General features: G+C 52.0%; 1 protein-coding gene across 2 annotated transcripts; it reads right to left on the reverse strand.

Moving 5' to 3' along the window:
* Nucleotides 1-13,622: 13,622 nt before the first annotated feature.
* Irx5 (iroquois homeobox 5) lies at nt 13,623-16,333 on the reverse strand. 2 transcript variants are annotated; one of them, XM_052167133.1, is made up of 3 exons: nt 16,088-16,333; nt 14,577-14,982; nt 13,623-14,422 (listed from the first exon to the last, which is right to left on the reverse strand). In XM_052167133.1, exons 1-3 carry the CDS (start codon nt 16,331-16,333, stop codon nt 13,623-13,625), a joined length of 1,452 nt encoding a protein of 483 aa, XP_052023093.1. The 2 variants fall into 2 exon arrangements, with proteins under 2 accessions (XP_052023093.1, XP_052023092.1); XM_052167132.1 differs by having other exon boundaries at nt 13,623-14,425.
* Nucleotides 16,334-17,275: the final 942 nt, after the last annotated feature.

The following is a 17,275-nucleotide window of genomic DNA, read 5'->3' on the forward strand; positions in this document are numbered from 1 at the left end:
TCGCTCCTCCCACTGATAATCACTGTCTGCTTTCAGAAGCAGGCAAGATTTTAAGCTTAGTAAGTTCCTTATTCTATTCTCTTTGGGGCAGAGAGCCAGGAAAACAGCCAGCCTATCCTTAAGTCCTCAAATTTAAAGGGGCCTGCCACCCTTTCTTGGATCTGTCTCCACGCAGAAATTAACAGCAAACAATTTCCAGACTCTTCCCCTTGCTAGGCATCTTTCAAATAAAACCTTCAGTGGAGCCTTCATTTCTTCATCTGTAAAATGGGGATGATACCAGCAATGGGGTTTGCTGAGGCCCCGCTGCCATCCTTTGCTGCAATAATTGGCACATATGAAGTGCTTAATAAGGTAGCTATTATTACTCCTAACAAGATAATTGTTTAGGTAACATCTTTACTCTTGAACGGTGCAATTAGCAGCTTTCAGTAAAAGAAATGAGTGTTGGAACTCTTGTGTACAGTGTGTTTAACCCTGGGGGCAGACTTGGGACTCATGACTTAGAAATGTCAGAAGATGAAAAGATTTGACAGAATTCAAGAAGTTATAGATAGTCGTTTCCTCCCACTCTGAAGATTGCTAGTGACAGATAGATAGGGAGGCAGACTGACAGGTAGTAAATCTTAAAAACTAAACATATGCCTTCTGTTTGAAGTTCTGAGTGCTCTTAGAAAGGGAAAGAAAAGGCAGTTCTGCAGCCACAAGTCCTTGCTTGTGTGACATGAGTCCATGCTGTCACCTCTGGGAGTTTTCATTATTCAGCTGTTTGAGGCATGAGAGATTGATGTAATTAAAGTTATTGGTAAAGAAAGAATCGGTTACCAAGGGCGGATGAGTCAGCAGGCAGTTTAAGTAATGAAATCATGTTGTAAGGAGTATGTCTTAAAACACATTCCTCAATTTTTTTCTTTAAACTCAAGACATCTTAAACATGGTAGGTCAGCAAAAAGAGACTTGAACTGGCAAACGACAAGGCGGGGAGAGTAGACTACACGATCTGGGACAGTCTCAGCCATTTTGTCACCCTAGGAAGCCATCCCTGTTGGGTAGTCATTATCCCGGCCAACAGCTGTGTTACTGATGCCCAGAAGGGCAGAGGGACTCGCCCCACAGCTGGTGAATGAGTGGTCTATGTGGAGAAGAAGGACCAGGTGGACAAAAAGGTTTTGTGGTTCTTCCTGTCTCATAGGTCCTGGTTCAGGGCCTTTCTGTCTCCACCTTTGGTCATTTTACCAATCATTATTGTGTTTCAAACAACAGAGGTCAGTTGCCAGGGCTTGAAGGTGTATTAGTCTGAGTCCGGAGTGCATTCTGAGTCCAGGACCACATTCTTTGAACACACTGGCCTGACATCAGCAGATTTGACTTTATTTCCATCGATCTGTGCTGAGTACCCAGCAAGGCAAGCTCCAGGCTCTGCCCTGGTGCTGCAATGGCCACTTGGCAAGGAGACCACAGCAAGAAACATGGTTTTGTCCCTGCCAGACACCAAGGCTCAGACTAGAGTGTAGCGGGAAGGACATTGACACAAGTCCCTTGAGAGGATACTGAGGACTTGAGAGACAATTTGAAGACAGTATGAGGGAATATCTCTGTGTCCATTGGAGGCTGAGTGAGGATGTAGAAGATGCTGTGATTGGGAGGGGGTGGCTTATTTGGGGACATTTTAGAGTTGCATGTGGTTGCTTACGCAAAAGAAGGATGCTCAGGAGTTGAGTGTGTGGCTTAGAGTAAGAAGGTTCTGCCTGCTTAATCAGTCATGAAGTAACACCATTGGAAGGCATGACTTCCTTACAGGCTGGGGAATGGAACCCGGTTACCCATGCAGGGAGGAAAAAAAGAGAGAGGAGAAAGGATTGACTTAAGTGATGACAAGTTTGGAGCCCAATGGCCTTCACTTAGGAACACTGATCAGGGTCCCTGTGTCACTCCTGTGTGGCTGCAGGGAGGAGGACATGGAAGCCCTGCTTGTGAGAGGGAAGTACAGGAGCAGGAGGACGCTTGCAGGCAAACCCTCTTGGGAGGAGATGGCAACCGCTCATTCGGGTCCATCCTGGGGTCCTCAGAACCACCAACCCCACCAGTCCACACGTTTTTCTCTCTGAGATGAAGATCTAGCTTCTATCTGCCCCTCCACCCTCCCTCTGTTGTAACAGGCAAAATAGGCCAAGGCCTTTCACCTCTAAAGGATAGTTCCAGACACCAAAATGAAGTGACATCACAGACTAAAAGAATAGGAGGGACTCAAGCTCCTCCTGAGCAGGCCATCTTCTGTCCAGTGTCCTTCTGTCCAGTCCTGGATCCCCAGAAGCTTATTCTGGAATGGGTTTGGAGTACAGAATATCATTAAGAAAGTAGTCCCCCCCCCCCCGGGGGCTGGAGAGATGGCTCAGTGATTAAGAGTGAAGGCTGCTCTTCCAGAGGACCCAGGTCCAACCTGTGTACTTCCATGTGGCTCACAACTGTAACTCCAGTTCCAGGGGATGCGAAGCCCCTTCTGCTCCATGGGCTATAGGAATGCAAATGGTGCACGGAGTATTGTGAACAAAAGAGTCACAGAGAGAGGGGGGAAAGAAAGACAAAGAAGGGAAGAAATGAAGGAAGAAGAACAGAAAGAGAGAGAGAGAGAGAGAGAGAGAGAGAGAGAGAGAGAGAAAGAAAGAAAGAAAGAAAGAAAGAAAGAAAGAAAGAAAGAAAGAAAGAAAGAAAGAAAGAAAGAAAGAAAGAAAGAAAGAAAAAGAAAACGAGACAGAGAGGGAGGGAGGCAGGGAGGGAGGGAGGGAAGGAAGGGAAGGAGGGAAGGGAAGGGAAGAAAGGAAAAAAGAAGGAAGGAAGGAAGGAAGGAAGGAAGGAAGAGAAAACAAGGAGGGAAGGAAGGAAGGAAAAGAAAATGAAGGAGAAAATCTCTCAGGGAGCTGGCAAGAAATGGAGGCAACAGGTCAGGAGGACAGAGAGCGGGTCAGGAGGACAGAGAGCGGGTCGGGAGGACAGAGAGCGGGTCGGGAGGACAGAGAGCGGGTCGGGAGGACAGAAAGCGGGTCAGGAGGACAGGCAGCTGTCCTAGCTCTGCTGCCCATGGGCTGTGAGATGTTAATAAGAAGCTTCATGTCTCAGGTCCTCAGTTTCCACATCTGTCAAAGAAGCTGGTACTCTTTCCCAAAGCGTGGTGACACTATGCCTGGTGGGCTGCTACAGTGGCAGCTCTTCAGAAGGCTGAGGCAGGAGGATCTCTTGAGCCCAGGAGTTCCAGGTCAGCCTGGGTGACAGGGACATCCTTGTCTCAAGCTGGAAGAGAAGCTCGGGGATAGGGCACTTGCCTAGAATCTGAAAAGCCCTGGGCACTGCACATAGACACACACACAAGCACAACATGCACAACATACATGCACAACACACATAGATGCACACATAAATACATGTACACAGACACACAGACATAGATGCATAAAAACCACCCTTACAAACATACACAACTCAGCAAGACAGACAGACATAGAAACACACACAGACGCACACACAGACACACTCAAGAGAGAGAGATACACAGATGCACACACAAACACATACACACACATACAAGTACACACACATACATACAACATCAATAACAGGCGCTCCACATATCATAAGATGATTCCCAAAAGATAACTATGTAACTTCAAGGACAGCATTCAAAGCAGAAGGACAGGAATTTGCAGAGACCCTGAAAGACCCTGGCAGGGAGGGAGCAAGTTCACCTGCATCCCTTTCTGCCATTGTCAGGTGCACCTATCAGAGTACCCATAACAGTGCCCTCAAAATTAGTACATGGTACAAAATTTGAACCAGTGGAGTATATAATCCCACCAGTGAGCAGCCCTGATCTAAAAAGATGGAGGTAGAACTGGAGCTGGCTTTGAGAAGATTTGGGTCAAGCAAAGGCTATCCTCGAACCCTGCAGAACCTTCTCAGATGGCCCTGTAACATGGACCTTTGCCAAAATGAAGAAAAGAGGATGGGAAAGAACAAATAAAAGGGACTCGACAGTGGACTTAGCATCAGCACCCTTCCTCCTGGACTTAGCATCAGCACCCTTCCTACTCTGCTTCCTGATCTTCCCTGGGGTGAGCAGGCAGTGGCCTGCTCTTGGTGTCCTGCCTTTCCCCTCCCTGGTGGACTCTGTCTCTGCAGACCGTGAAGCTTGCAGAAACCCTTGACAGAAAGGAAGAAGGGATGTAAACGGGAAAGTAACTCTATCCACCAACATAAAGCAAGCTTATGAATTGTCTGCCGCACTCTTCATAGGAGCAGAGAGGTGGGAGTTATTCAAATGAGCCCTTTTCTCCAAGCTGCCGTGAGTCAACCCGTGGGACCCATAAATTGGTCCTCAGCTGCCAGTGTCTGTTGCCACACACACGAGAATTTGGGAAGAGCCTCGTCACCACCGGGGTCTGGATTTATTCGATACAAACACAGGGCAAACAAAAACAAACGGCAACAACAAAAACTCTTGCGGTTTGGATCTAAAAAAAGAAAAGTCTTTGAAAGAGCAGAGGGAATGGGTCTGATGTCAAACCCTGTTAGCTGAGAAGGTGTTTGGAACATTCTGGAACCATGAAGGTATTTAGAATCTAGAGCCAAGAGATGCCTGAATCTGCCTGAAAGATGTCAAGACATTGTTCCTAAGGGCCTACAGGTTCCTGTGGGAACAAAGAACTGATAATTTACAGAATAAAACAAATCCCCAAGCCGACGACTATATGTGCGTGTGTATACATATATATGTATATATGTATATATGTGTATATAAACATATATATATATGTATTATGTATATAGCACAGAAGTCAAGAAAGGCAATGAATAAAAGCAGTAAAGCTGAGGTGTCAAAATAAGATATGTAAAACAAATGCCCAAAAGACTGGCGACTCACAGTTTGCCCCAGCTCAAACCTTTGTTTGGTGGGATCCACTCTGTAAGAAGATGGACAAAGGAATATTAATTCTTGCCTTCTGCTATGAGAGAAAATTGTAGGCAGACAGAAGTCACTTCAGACTGGAGAAATGAGCATATCCTGTCAGATAGCAATTATCCAGGACAGACAAGGACCTGGCAGGGAAAGGGCCTCTGTCCCTCCTTGTTGTCGAGTCTCTGAGACACACACACACACACACACACACGGTGCGTTCTGGCTCCCCCTCATCTGTACTTCACACACGAAGTGTTGAGGAAGCAGCCCTCCCTCCGCCAGCAGCATTTGAGGAAGGCTAAGATGTTTCCAGGCCCAGCCTAAAAATATCTCCCTTGACAGCCTGTCACAGTGTCTGCGATTCCGGCATTATGAATTCATTCCTCTCTGTTAGGGCATTTTGTTTCGGAGAGTTCTCTGTTAAAATACAGATATACTGGAGAACTTAGCTTGGACACGGCGGAGTTAGGAGACCTGCATGGGGGCTATGCCTCTGCCTATGACTCCCGGAGCTAGGACATGTCATTGTCTTTTCCCTAACTTCAGATGCTCTCCTGGGGCTGGGGGTGAGTGGGGGTGGTAAACAAAAGGGGAAATCTGATCACAGCCTGGGATCATCTGTGGCTTTGGGAGAGAAAGCATCCACTTTGGAATCAACCATAGACACAGGCATCTTACCCTGAGCACTTAAGAATTCTGGCATTGGCATCCCATCACATCCTTGAGAGCCACCAGCTTGGATGTCATATCAAAGAATATCTGGATTTCTTCTATCTGAGAAGACTGTGCTTTCTCCTTGACTCTAGCTAGTGGTAGAGCTAGCTTGTCCAAGGTGTATTCCTCCCTCAGGATTCTCTATACTGGTCTCCTAACCTGCTCCTGCTTATACTAACACACACATACACACACACACACCAGAAGCTCAGTGCATAAAACCAGGATGCTTATAAATATGAGTCGGATACCCACAACCCTCCACATCACCTGTCTTTTATCAAGAACACTAAACCTACACGTTTTAAACTCTTGTTTAAAACTCCTAGACCTACAAGGCCCTATGTAAATTGCTCTTGGCTTGAGCCCTGGCCTTGTCCCCCAAACATCTCCATGAAATCTGCCCCCACCTCAGAAAGTTTACATTTTCTATTCCTGGTGCTTAGAACTCTTCCTTCCTCCAAATTTCCAAATTTAGGCCAGGCTCCCTAGCATCTTCCTAAGGGATGGGGCAGGGGGGCCTCTCACATGGTCATATCCCAGGGGAGTTTGCTGAGTTGCCTCCACTAAAAGAACCCACTTCTTACCCTCTCTATTTGCCCTATAACCCTCATCACACAAATATAGTGTGGAGTCTTCATGGCTTACGTGTTGAGCTATTGTCTAGGCCTCTGAAGTGAAGAAGCAAGAAGGTTCTGATTTGCTCCTGCAACGGCATTATTAGCCCATCCTAGATACTCAGCAAGCAGTAGGCAGAGGAAGGACAGAGGGTTGATGTAAATCTGCGCTAACAAGAAGACCACTGTGAGAATACCCTGGAGGGCTCAATGCCGAGGTCTTTCCTGCCTTCTCTTGCAACAAGGTGGGTGTCTTGGAAGCAAGGGTGGATTTTCTTTTGGAAGTCTGGGACAGATGGTGTGAATAGGTACAAGGAAGGCAGGCAGTGAGCGTGTTGAATTCTGCGCAAAGACTCCAAGGTAAACGTAGACGCCTTAGAGGCTACGGATTCTTAATTGAGACCAAAGGGAGTAAGTAGCCCAAAGGTCCTAGTAACTGTATTCCAAAAGACAGGTGCCTAGAGACGAAGGGTTGCCTGGCCAAGGGTGCAGAGATTTCCTGGAGCCACCGAGGGCTGCAGTGAAAGACTCAGAAGCAGCTCCTGTCAGCTTACTTTCCTGTCAGCCCAGCAGATCACCGGTGGGTGTGACTGCCTTTCTAGGCTTCCCACAGCTCCTCCTCAGGCTCCAGCTGGGGCTACTGACCAGGGGAAATGAAGAGGAGTGTCACACACGGTATCCCTCCTCTTGGCCTTCGCCCCAGACCAGAGATAGGGAGAGAGTACTACCCTAAAAGCTATCCTGAAGGCCTCCATGTGTCGAATCCCTCCCCCCCTCCCGATGGTGGTGGGAATGAGGGATTTCAGTCTCTTTTCACAGATGAGGACATCAAGTTCAGACTGGTTATTGAGACTGTCCAAGAGCACTTTAGGAGGACAGCGCTAGGCCGCCTCTGCCCACCCAGTAGCTATGATATATCAGGAATAGAGTTCATGCTCAACGCTCCAAAAGCCATCTCAGGCTTCACAGTCACCTGGCAGTCCCAGAGGATTCTTCCTACATCAGCCCCAGCCCTGCCCCAGCCTTGAACATACTGCCTGCAGGGGGCGATGGCGGGCAGCTAGAAGCTGCTCTCCTCTTCCAGAACCCACCTCCACCCCGCCCCCACCCCGGGGATCCCATGCCCATTTCTGAATCTGGGGTCCATGACCGCCCACAGGAAGCATCCTGGGTTCAAGGGAAGCAAAGTATCCAAAGCTGGCCTCGTAGGGGGAAACCTTGTAGGCATTGGAGCCCCGAGGCTGAATCCCAGCTGAATTGAGCGCCGCCGCCAGGCTCCGGGTGTGTAAGCAAGCTCTGAGCCCTTGTTTGATGAGCAGCGGCCAATAAATTCATTAATCATCATTTTATGCCTCATCAAACCCCCTCCAGGCCCCTCCATGGGAGTTACACAAATTAGCCCCTGAAAAGACAGTAATTTCAGTTTAGCGAGGTAAATGCTCCGCGCGCACAGCTTTCGTGACAAGCCTATCCATCAGCTCGCAGAGACCCAGCGTGGCAGCGACAGACACCGGTGCTGCCCAGCCCAGCCCCTCGAGGAACTCCAGCTCTCCGGTCCAGCCCAGTTTCTGGGAGCTGGGTCTATTGGGAGAGCACCTCCATCCAAGAGCCCCCCTCTCCTCTCCTTTACACTCATTATTTTCAGGCTGCTTCATCAACGACCATATATCTGAACAGAAGAGAAACTTTTTCCAGGAAAGCGGAACCTCAAATTTAGAAGCAACCTTGAGGCCCACGAGGATCCGCTGCTTCTAAAGGTCTAAACTACTGTCTCAAGGAGAAAAGGCGCCAGACAGTCCTTTCCTTTGGAATAGTTTCTCTGGTCTGCGAGTCACATAGAAATTACTGTGTCGTGTGAAGTGTGTACAGTATTTGGAGGAGAGGAAGAGTTAATCCAGGGATTCCAGACGATTCTGAAAGCAACCTCGGGCTCCAAAAGAAGGCCCTGTGGGGGAACAGAAAAGGGGATTTCTTCCGTGTTGAGGACCGTTCCTCCTGACTCTGAAGGCCAGAGAGACGATCCGCTTTCCACTCACTCGCATCCACAGCCAGGCATCTTTCTCTCTGAACCCTCCACCTGAGGAGAAAGAGGTGTCTGGGGTGGGGGAATTTTCCATCTAATGTGCTTAGCACAGGGGGTGGGTGAGAAAAGAGGTGTAGAACGATGCGACCCGAATTTGCCAGAGAGACAGCAGCCCCGGGCCTTCTCATCTTTCCAGCCGCCCAAAGAGTCCCCAGGGAACCCCACCAGGCTTGGAGGGCCTGGATAGAGGAGGGCGACGAGGTGGCGCAGGCCTTTCTGTACACCAGGGCTGCGGAAGAGTTGCAGAGCTGAGCGCCTCGGCGCGCCTTCATTAGCTTCCCCTCCACGCGGCGCTGCATGCCTCAGAAAATAAGTTAGCAAACGGGGAGCCGTTTATCTCTTTTATCTTGGGGCCTGATCCAATTAAATAAGTGCACATTTACATTTGCATCCATCAGGCGGGAGCGCTGAGAGCCTGGGGTTTGCTCGGAGCAAATAAAAGCAGATTTCACTGGGAAAGTGACGTCTGGGCGCGCTGGGCTCGTTCGGCGTCAGAAATCAGCGCCGCCGGGCGGGCGAGCGGCTTTGGGGAACCCAGGATTGGGGACTGCAGCCCAAGAGAAGGGAAAGACTCACGGGGAGCCCTGTGGAGCAGGCTGGGTGGAGTTGTAGACCTACCCCAGGGGACTTCTCTTGTTAGGCCACAATCCCGGCCTGCCCACTGTCCATGGCCCAGGTTTGTATTTATAGCGAAAACGAAAAGGAGAGCGGGTCTAACCTGGTCACAGAGGTAGACATTCAGGGCCGGCCTAGGAATCGTGCCAAAGCTTTGGCAAGTGAAAGGGGAGGTCGGTAAGGTCCCCTTGGGGTCAGCTGTCCGCCTTCGATGGCTGAGAGGCAAGAGAGGCTCTGAGGCAGTCCGAGGGCACGCCCTGCCTCCTCCTTGTCCACCCCTTAGCACTTCTGCGCCTTACTGCGCTAGCTGCGGGAGCTCGGCAAGCTTTGCCATTAAAGGTACTGTTGAAACCAGAGAGTCAGAAGTAAAGGCAAAGGGAAATTCGCATTCCCTTATTTTGTAATGTCCACACGGGGCCAAACCGGTGTTAGTGGCCTGGTAGGCTCCTCCCGAATGACAAACCACACATTAAACAGGACGTTGTGGGATTCCTGGCACGCGATCGCACAAGGAAGCAGACATGGGGTACCCCCTGAAACGAATCGGACCACTTGCGCGAAGCCCACCTTCTGCAGGCTACTCAAGCCCCGAACCTGAAGGCTTCTTGGTTGCCCACACTTCTCAATTGTCTGCTGCCTGACTTTTGAAACAGCGAGTGAGCTAGCTGGGACTAGAGTTAAAGCTAATTTAGTCAAGGCCTGTACCCAATTTCCCGGTGCTAACTAGGTCGCGGAGTCCAGAGCTTAGGCAGCATGGCTAGTGGAAGGAGCTTGAGGTCGGTCACCCTGCTGAAGTGCAGAGCCGTGGCCGGGTGGTGAAGGAGGGCCTGGGACGCTTTGGCTCGGCTCCTTCTTGCTGCGAACCCCTTGGCTCCGGGGACCAGTAGGCGGCGCCCTTCCTAACCTGCAGGCCCCGGGGCTCCTCTTGGAAGTTCAATTCTGTTCCTTTCACTTTGGGTGCTTTGAAGTTACCTGCTCCTAGCTTTCTCCAGGTTACCTGCTACTTGCGCGCGGGGTTGGGGGAGGATAGGTGAGGTGGGAGACCTGGTTTGGACCCAAACTACACGCAGGACCACCCCAATCTTTTGAGCCCCAAGATTTGGGTAGAAAAGGGCAATGAATGCTCCGAAGGTGTTTACAGGGTAGCAGTCCTCGCAGAGGCTCTTCACTCGAGCTGGAAAACCACTTTTTCTAGGTCCTAGTATCCGACATCTGGGAGCAGCGCCCCCCTTGCCACCTCTCAAGGCCCTGGCATGCCTCGAGATACCACCGGGCTATTTCTTCTTTGACTACTAAATAAATCCCTTAAACTGATTTGGCCGGCACAAGGGGTTAAGGGATGGAACTCAGCCTCAGGAGACAGACCATAGAGACCCACAAGGAGAAGTTCTAGGACCCGCTGGGATTCGGCTCCTTTTAGTCCTCAAGTGCCAACGTAGGGTTTCTGAAGGGGGGAGGGGTCTCCCCAAAACTGGACTAGCTGGGCGCAGGTGGTTGACACCAGTACAACTCAGCTTCGAGGTAGTTTAGAGATATTTTAGGCTCTGTCTCTCGCGCGTCTTTCCTTCCCAGATCCAAGTCTTCGAACAAAATCCCCCCGACCCCATCAATGACAAGAAGCACCTCGTGCATCCAAGATACATCGTCCCCTAAACTGCCCCAGACGAGAATCAAAATGGAGGTTCTTCGGGGACATGGGACACAACTACTTCTGGGATTAAACATAGGTGTTATTTTCTACACGTCCCAAGCTCGGACCTGTCCAGCAGGCTACCTCCAAATTAGAAAATCTCTAGCAACCAGAAAAACCACTGGCCACCGAAAGCTAGTTCTGCAAGAAAGAAAACCTCGGACTTCTGTGGGAGTGTGCGCAGTAGTTGAGATACGCAAAGAAAACCGCGGACTTCAGATGCCAGGCTCAGGAGAGATGCACGCAGGGGACAGAGACTCAGGAGAACAGCTGTCCAGGCCCTGGGCTAGCATTGCCTAGCCCGGAGCCTGCAGCCCCTGCATGCGGAGAAAGGGCGCGCACTCTGCGGCGGGCGCTGCTCGCGTTCCCAGGCAGCCCGGAGGGCATGCGGCTGTAGCCCCAGCCCTCTGCCGCAGACCCGGGGCATGCAGCGCCACGTCATTTGCATATTCCCCAGGAACACAAGGAGGCCTGTAATTTTCTTTTTAAAAATCGTTGGGCAGAGTTAGGACCAGTGCTTCCAAAACCCCGCCGCGTTGATGTGGTCTCTAAACTTTCCCTTAAGAAAAACGGACTGCTTATTCTTCAAACTTTTCAGAAAAGAAGATGGCTCCTGGGGCTGCGTAAACACGAGGGGTGGGGGGTGGGGGGGTGGGGAGCCGATTGTGAACTAGGCTGGGGAGAGGGGGCGCGAAGGGGAAAGGGGGGCAGGGCAAGTCATCTCTGGAATGCAATTGTTTTTTAAAAATCATTTATAATTAAAGAGACAAAATAAAATACGATCGTTTCATGTATATTTAATCGTTCACACTACCAGCTTTAGAACCATTTTCCCTGTGAGAATTTTCTAAGTTAAACTCAGATTTAAAAACAACAAACAAACAAACAAACAAAACCAAAAAAAAAAAAAAAAACCCTTAAAGCCTCTGGCTAACACAGCTTTTAAACGCGTTTCAATTCGAATAAGCGAAATGAATCCTGTTGCAGGTTTAAAAGCAACAGGCGCGGTGTGTGTTTGGGGTGTGCTTAAAACCCGAGTAGGGCAAAAGTAAGGAAGAGAAATGCAAATATGTACATTCTGCTTTGGCCTAATTATGCTACCATTGTGTGCAAACAGTTCTGTCCCTACATACAGTCAGTCAAATCAATTCCCCTCGCTGTAATTGTTTTTCTGTACCGCACCCCCCCCCCCTCCATTACCAGGGAAAATTTCCCATGAAGTAAAAGGGACGGCGACTCCGTATCTCAGGTGCAAAATGGAGATGCCAACGGGGTAACTAAGCCTGAACCTAGGGGTTGGTGGGTGGTGGCGCTGGCGCTGGGTACTGTCCCTTGGTCATTTAGTACCGAGATGTATCTCACGTTTGCACTGAGCTGAAATAAAGCGGACTAAAACGAGAAAGAAAAAAAAAAATAAACCCTCAAAAACACTTTTGTAGCAATCGAAGCTGGGAAAAGCGCTAAAGCGACGACAAGCCTCATCAAGTCCACAATGGCCTCTTTATCTACGCAAATGGCCTGGAGCTTTTGAAGCCACTTATCCAAAACGGGGCCCATGGGGGAGGGGCCTCCGACTCCCACTGGGGACTCCTTTCACTGCCCCTAGCGACTAGGATGCTCCCTCCACCTCCCACCCCCTTCTGCCCACTCTCAGATCTCCGACTCTGGAAAAAAAAAAATACAGGCTCGAAATTCAGGACAAGTGTGACACCTACCTGTGAAAGGGGGGAACCGTCGCGTTGCGGGTTTGCGGTCCCTGCTAGGAGGCTGCGCCTCCATCCACAAGGCCGCAGGCCACCCTCACGGTCGCAGATAGAACAGTCACTGATTTAATCAAATCCAAAGAAGAGATCAATGCCCACTTTTGAAGGGGTAGAGGAGATGCTGCCTTGGGGAAGCCTTCCCACTTGGCATCCCCTAACGCTCCTTGCCCGCATTAGCTAACAGCACCTTTGAAATAGTAATAAGGGCTAAATCCGGCATAAAATCGAACTCATTAGCAAAGTTCACCAGCTGATTGCTTTGCATAAAACACGACACTGATTGGAAGTAATTAGGTTAAGCGATGGCTCTTGGGTGGTGCGCGACTCTGCCTTGGTTTGTCATCTTTCTTTCCCTTCTGGAACACACTTGGGTCACACACTTGGGTCTCTTCTTGTTCCTCCAGGGTCCAATCGCCCCCTCAAGCACACGGAAAGGATGATCCAAATCCTCGGTCCCAGACTGGGCCGCTCCTTCCGGGTTTGTGATCAAATTACCGTCCTGTCCCCTGCCCCAACACACTGTCCGTGACTCCACCTTTCATTCCCACTTTGAAAAAAGTTACAGTGGCACCTTTTGACCAAGGCAATTGACAATTTATTGAGGTTTCTGAGAAGTAATGAATGGCTCTAGTTATGTTAAAATCTCCTTTAATTAAATATTTTGCATTTTACAAAGACCACTGCAGTTTCTCTTACTTTTTAAATCTAAGCGTATAACCTGTTTCCTTTCTGTAATAATACTTTAGCTCATACCCAGAAAAAATCAATAGGTGTAAAAAATTAAATTAAACTTGTATTTTTAAACTATGAAACAGTTTGGGGGAACACAAATGTATATATTTATATTACAAAAAACATTAAATGCCTGTACAGGTGTCTTGATTTCATAATTTACTTCAAAGATACTGAATTATCAATTTAAATACAAAAATGCTACATTAAATATACAGAATAAGATTTAATACAAATCCTCTTAAGTTTTTTTTTTCTTTTCAGTTGGCTAAAACATTTTTTTTTTCGAGTGTGGAGATGTATACATTTTTATGCCATCCATCCCCATAAACTATAAACTTCTGAATAAGGGGTAGTTTATTATTATTTTTCTCATTCTCTTTCTTGGTGATGGAAAAATAACTGCCAAGGCCATGGTTTTAATAAATTAGGAAAGTCCGGAGATACCATACCAGAGTTAAATGTCGGACATACCTTTCTTCAATTCATAGGGGGAGTCTTTGCACAGGTCTAGCTGAGACTGGCTCCGCAACATTTTCGGGTCTTTAGCCAAAACGTCCGCACGATTCAACACCGTCTGGTTTAATCCATTGAAATGAGAGCCAGGACCCGCTGTAGGGCCTGGCCCTGGCCCCGGGTGGCCGTGAAGATGTCCGAAGGAGCCATAGTTCGTGTAGCCCGGATAGAATGGCGCCGTGTAATAGAGAGGCCGGGACAGTACGGTCCCGCCCGGAAAGGGACACTGCGCCGAGGGTGAGCGTGCGGGCGCCGGGGCAGGAGACGCGCGGCTGCCTCCAAGGGTTTGCCCGCCCATGGGCCCAGGGCATGGTGGGCACGGAGAGCCCTCGCTCCCTCCGCCCCCGTCCTTGACCTTGTCCGAGGATGTTGCTATCTCTGCCAGAGACCACAGTTTGGGCTTGGCTAGCACGGCCGGAGGCGGTGGGGGAGGTGGCGGTGGCGAGTGGATGACCGAGGATCCGCCCGAGCCTGGGGGCAGCTCTCCCGCGGACGGGTGCGGGCCGGGAGCCGGCGCACCCGCGGGGTAGTGAGGACCCGCGTCCTCCGCCAGACGCGCGGTTGCGGGCCCAGCTGGGGAAGGCTCGCCCGCGCGCGGGGGCCTGGGCAGCTCATCGTGGCGGCCTTCGGAGGGCGACTCCTTAAAATCCGAGTCGCTGAGGCTGCCTTCCGTCTCTTTGCCCGCGGGGCTGAGCGGCCCCTGCAGCCGTTCGCAGCCCGCAGTCGCCTTCTGCTCTGCTCCTCCTGAGGACGAAACCCAGGCTGTCAGAGGCGTGGAGGCCACGCGGCCCGGCCCGGGTTCCTGCCAGCAGAGGCAGGGACCCGTGCGCGCCCCCTCCAGGCCCCCTTTGCCTTTCGAGTCCCGCTCAACACACCCTTTCCCGCATCCACCAACCTGCTTCGGGGCCCTCGAGGTCGCCCTTGTCCTCGGGCTTCTGTGGCTCATCCTCGTCGTTCTTCTCCAGATCAATGTTCTCCTCCTCCTCCTCGTCCTCGCTGCGGTTCCTTGGCGTCCACGTCATCTTGTTCTCCTTCTTGAGACGCCGGCGCGCGTTGGCGAACCAGGTGGACACCTGGGTGAGGGTCATCTTGGTGATGATGGCCAGCATGATCTTCTCGCCCTTGGTGGGGTAGGGGTTCTTGCGGTGCTCGTTGAGCCACGCCTTGAGGGTGGCTGTAGCGTCCCGAGTGGCGTTCTTCCGGTACGCGGGGTCCCCGTAAGGATAGGAGCCCAGAGGTGCGGCGTAAGGGTGATATCCCAAGGAACCCGCCATACCGGGAGTGTGGTCGTAGGGAGAGCCCTGTGGGGAACAGGCAGAAATGAGGTGAGTAAGGGTGTGGGCTACATAGCCACCCAAAAGGCTGAAACCCACTTTCTCTCTGTCCCTGGTTCTGCGTGCCAGCGCGGCCCGCACTCCAGCTTCCCCTGAAGCAGGCAGAGCTGCCTGGTTTAAACAGAAGAGTGACCACCTTCCCCCTCCTCAGAAGGCAACAGGGCCCTCCAGTTTTTTAATCTGGCCCTTCAGGGTCCCTGAGGCTGTTCAGGGCTTGGCACACCACCTTGGAGGCCACCATCTGCTGGGGGACCTCGGTGCCCAGGTCTCAGATCTGGCCTCTGCGGAAGGGCCCACGGTTCTCTTAGAGGCCTGAGCAGCCTCAGAAGCGACTCAGAGCTCTGCTCCAGAGCGGCCGCATGTTGGGCGCAAGGGATACAACAAGGGAAGTAAAGGCTTTCTTTAATCTTCAAAGAAACGCTGTGGACAAGCTGAGCCTTAGCCTGCACTCCGACGGTCTTAAAATGCTATCCCTAACCGAAGCCGTTGCGCTTTTCCAGAAAGCACACCCTGCCGTAAAAACCCGGATCCACCGCACCTCGCTGGACGGTTCAGAAATTTAATACTTCCAAATCGGATTGCGAAGATAGGATTACGGATTTGCAACATTTTGGGGGATTAATTAAAGGCGAGGCCAAACACATTTACATAGATTTAGCATGCTACTACTGTTCAGAATTCAGGTCTGCTTCTTTTGAACTACTTTTCCAAAATGGCAAAACCAAAAGAAAGAAAGAGGAAAAAGAAGAAATTTGCAGGTTGTCTCAGAGCTTTGGGTCAAATGCTGTTCTTTATAGTAAAGACCAATCCGGCCTCCCCCGCGCCCCAAACCCTTCCCTTCACCTCGGCGATCCTAGCAAGACGCGGCTTTCGCCAGAGCCACTCCGGAGCCCGCGGCTCGAGTGAAGCCGAACAAGACAATTGCTCAACTCTGCAAGGGCCGCGAAGCTTGGCGGGCGAGTAAGGTGGCGCCTAGGCCCGTGTCTACCGCAGCCGGGCTCTGCAGGCCTGGCCTCGGCTGCCCGCTCGCCCGCTCGCCCGCCCGCCCGCCTCGGACCCAGCTCACACTCACCACGTACGAGAAGGCGGCGGCGGCCGCAGCCGCGGGGTCGGCGCCGTACTGGAGGTGCGAGTTGTAGCCCGGAGAGGGAGCCGTGAAGGCAGTGGAGCCAGCGTAGGGCGAGAATGCGGAGCCCGAAGAAGAGCGGCCGAGCTCATCCGTGCGGGGCCCCGAAATGACGCTGGTGCTGTATGCGGGGCACGAGTAGAGCGCCAGCGAGGCGGACGGCTGGTACAAGTAGCCCTGCGGGTAGGACATGGCCACACACGGGCATGGGGCGCGCCGCGCCGCGGCGGCCGACGAGCCGGGCGGCGCCCTGCGAGGGCGAGCGAGCGGGCACCTGGCCTCTGGCTGCCCCGGGCCGCAGCTCTTCGAGCCCCGGCTCCCGGGCTCCGGCCCGCGGCGCCTCCTGGTTGGCTTCCCGCGCGCCTCCGGCTGCGACCGCCGCGCCCGCTCCTCTGCGCGCCCCGCTTGCCCGGGCTAGGCTTTCTCTCCCCCCACCCCCCCTCCCTCGCTCTTTGCACCGGGGGGCTCTGCTTTTGGCTTTGCAAAGGTCCTGCCAAGATGCTAAGTTGGAAATTGAGGATTCTGACGCCTTGTGCGCGCGCGAAGCTCCTCCTTCCCGGGGTGTAGTCGGTGGGGGGACTGGCAGGAGCCTCTGGCCGGCGGCAGCCAACCCGGCCGCCAGGCGAGTCTCGCCCTCTCCCTGTTCCTCCCCGGCTCCTCTCCCGCTCACTGGCGCTCCCCTCGCCCCTCCCTAGCGCCCGCCTCTCCTCCGCCACCCCCCTCTCCTCCTCTGCCCGGCCTCCCCCTCCTCCCTCCCCGACTCTTCCTCTCCTTCTCTCTTTCTCAGACTCTCCAGCGCCGGCCCCAGGATGACAATCACATCCCAAGCGCGCCGATCGCTTCCAACTTTCCTCTCGTCTTGCTAACTCTGGGCGGAGCGGCAATCTCGACGCACAACTGGCCTTAGTCGTGGCTCGGGCCGCTCGGCAACACAAAGGGAAAGATGCAGGGGGCTGCGCTCCCGAGAACGCTCTGCGCCCTCCTCACCAGTGCGAACAGCGAAGTTGGCGGACGTCTTGTTCTCCCAAAAGCTGGGCTGGGAGGTGGTTCTTCTTCCTCCACGCTCCACGGTGGCTTCTCCCTCCTGCCGGAGGTTTCTAGGTTGAGCTGGAGACCTGGAATTCAGATCCCAGG

The sequence above is a fragment of the Apodemus sylvaticus genome, chromosome 21 (genome assembly GCF_947179515.1).
Source record: "Apodemus sylvaticus chromosome 21, mApoSyl1.1, whole genome shotgun sequence".
Classification (NCBI taxonomy): Eukaryota; Metazoa; Chordata; class Mammalia; order Rodentia; family Muridae; genus Apodemus; species Apodemus sylvaticus.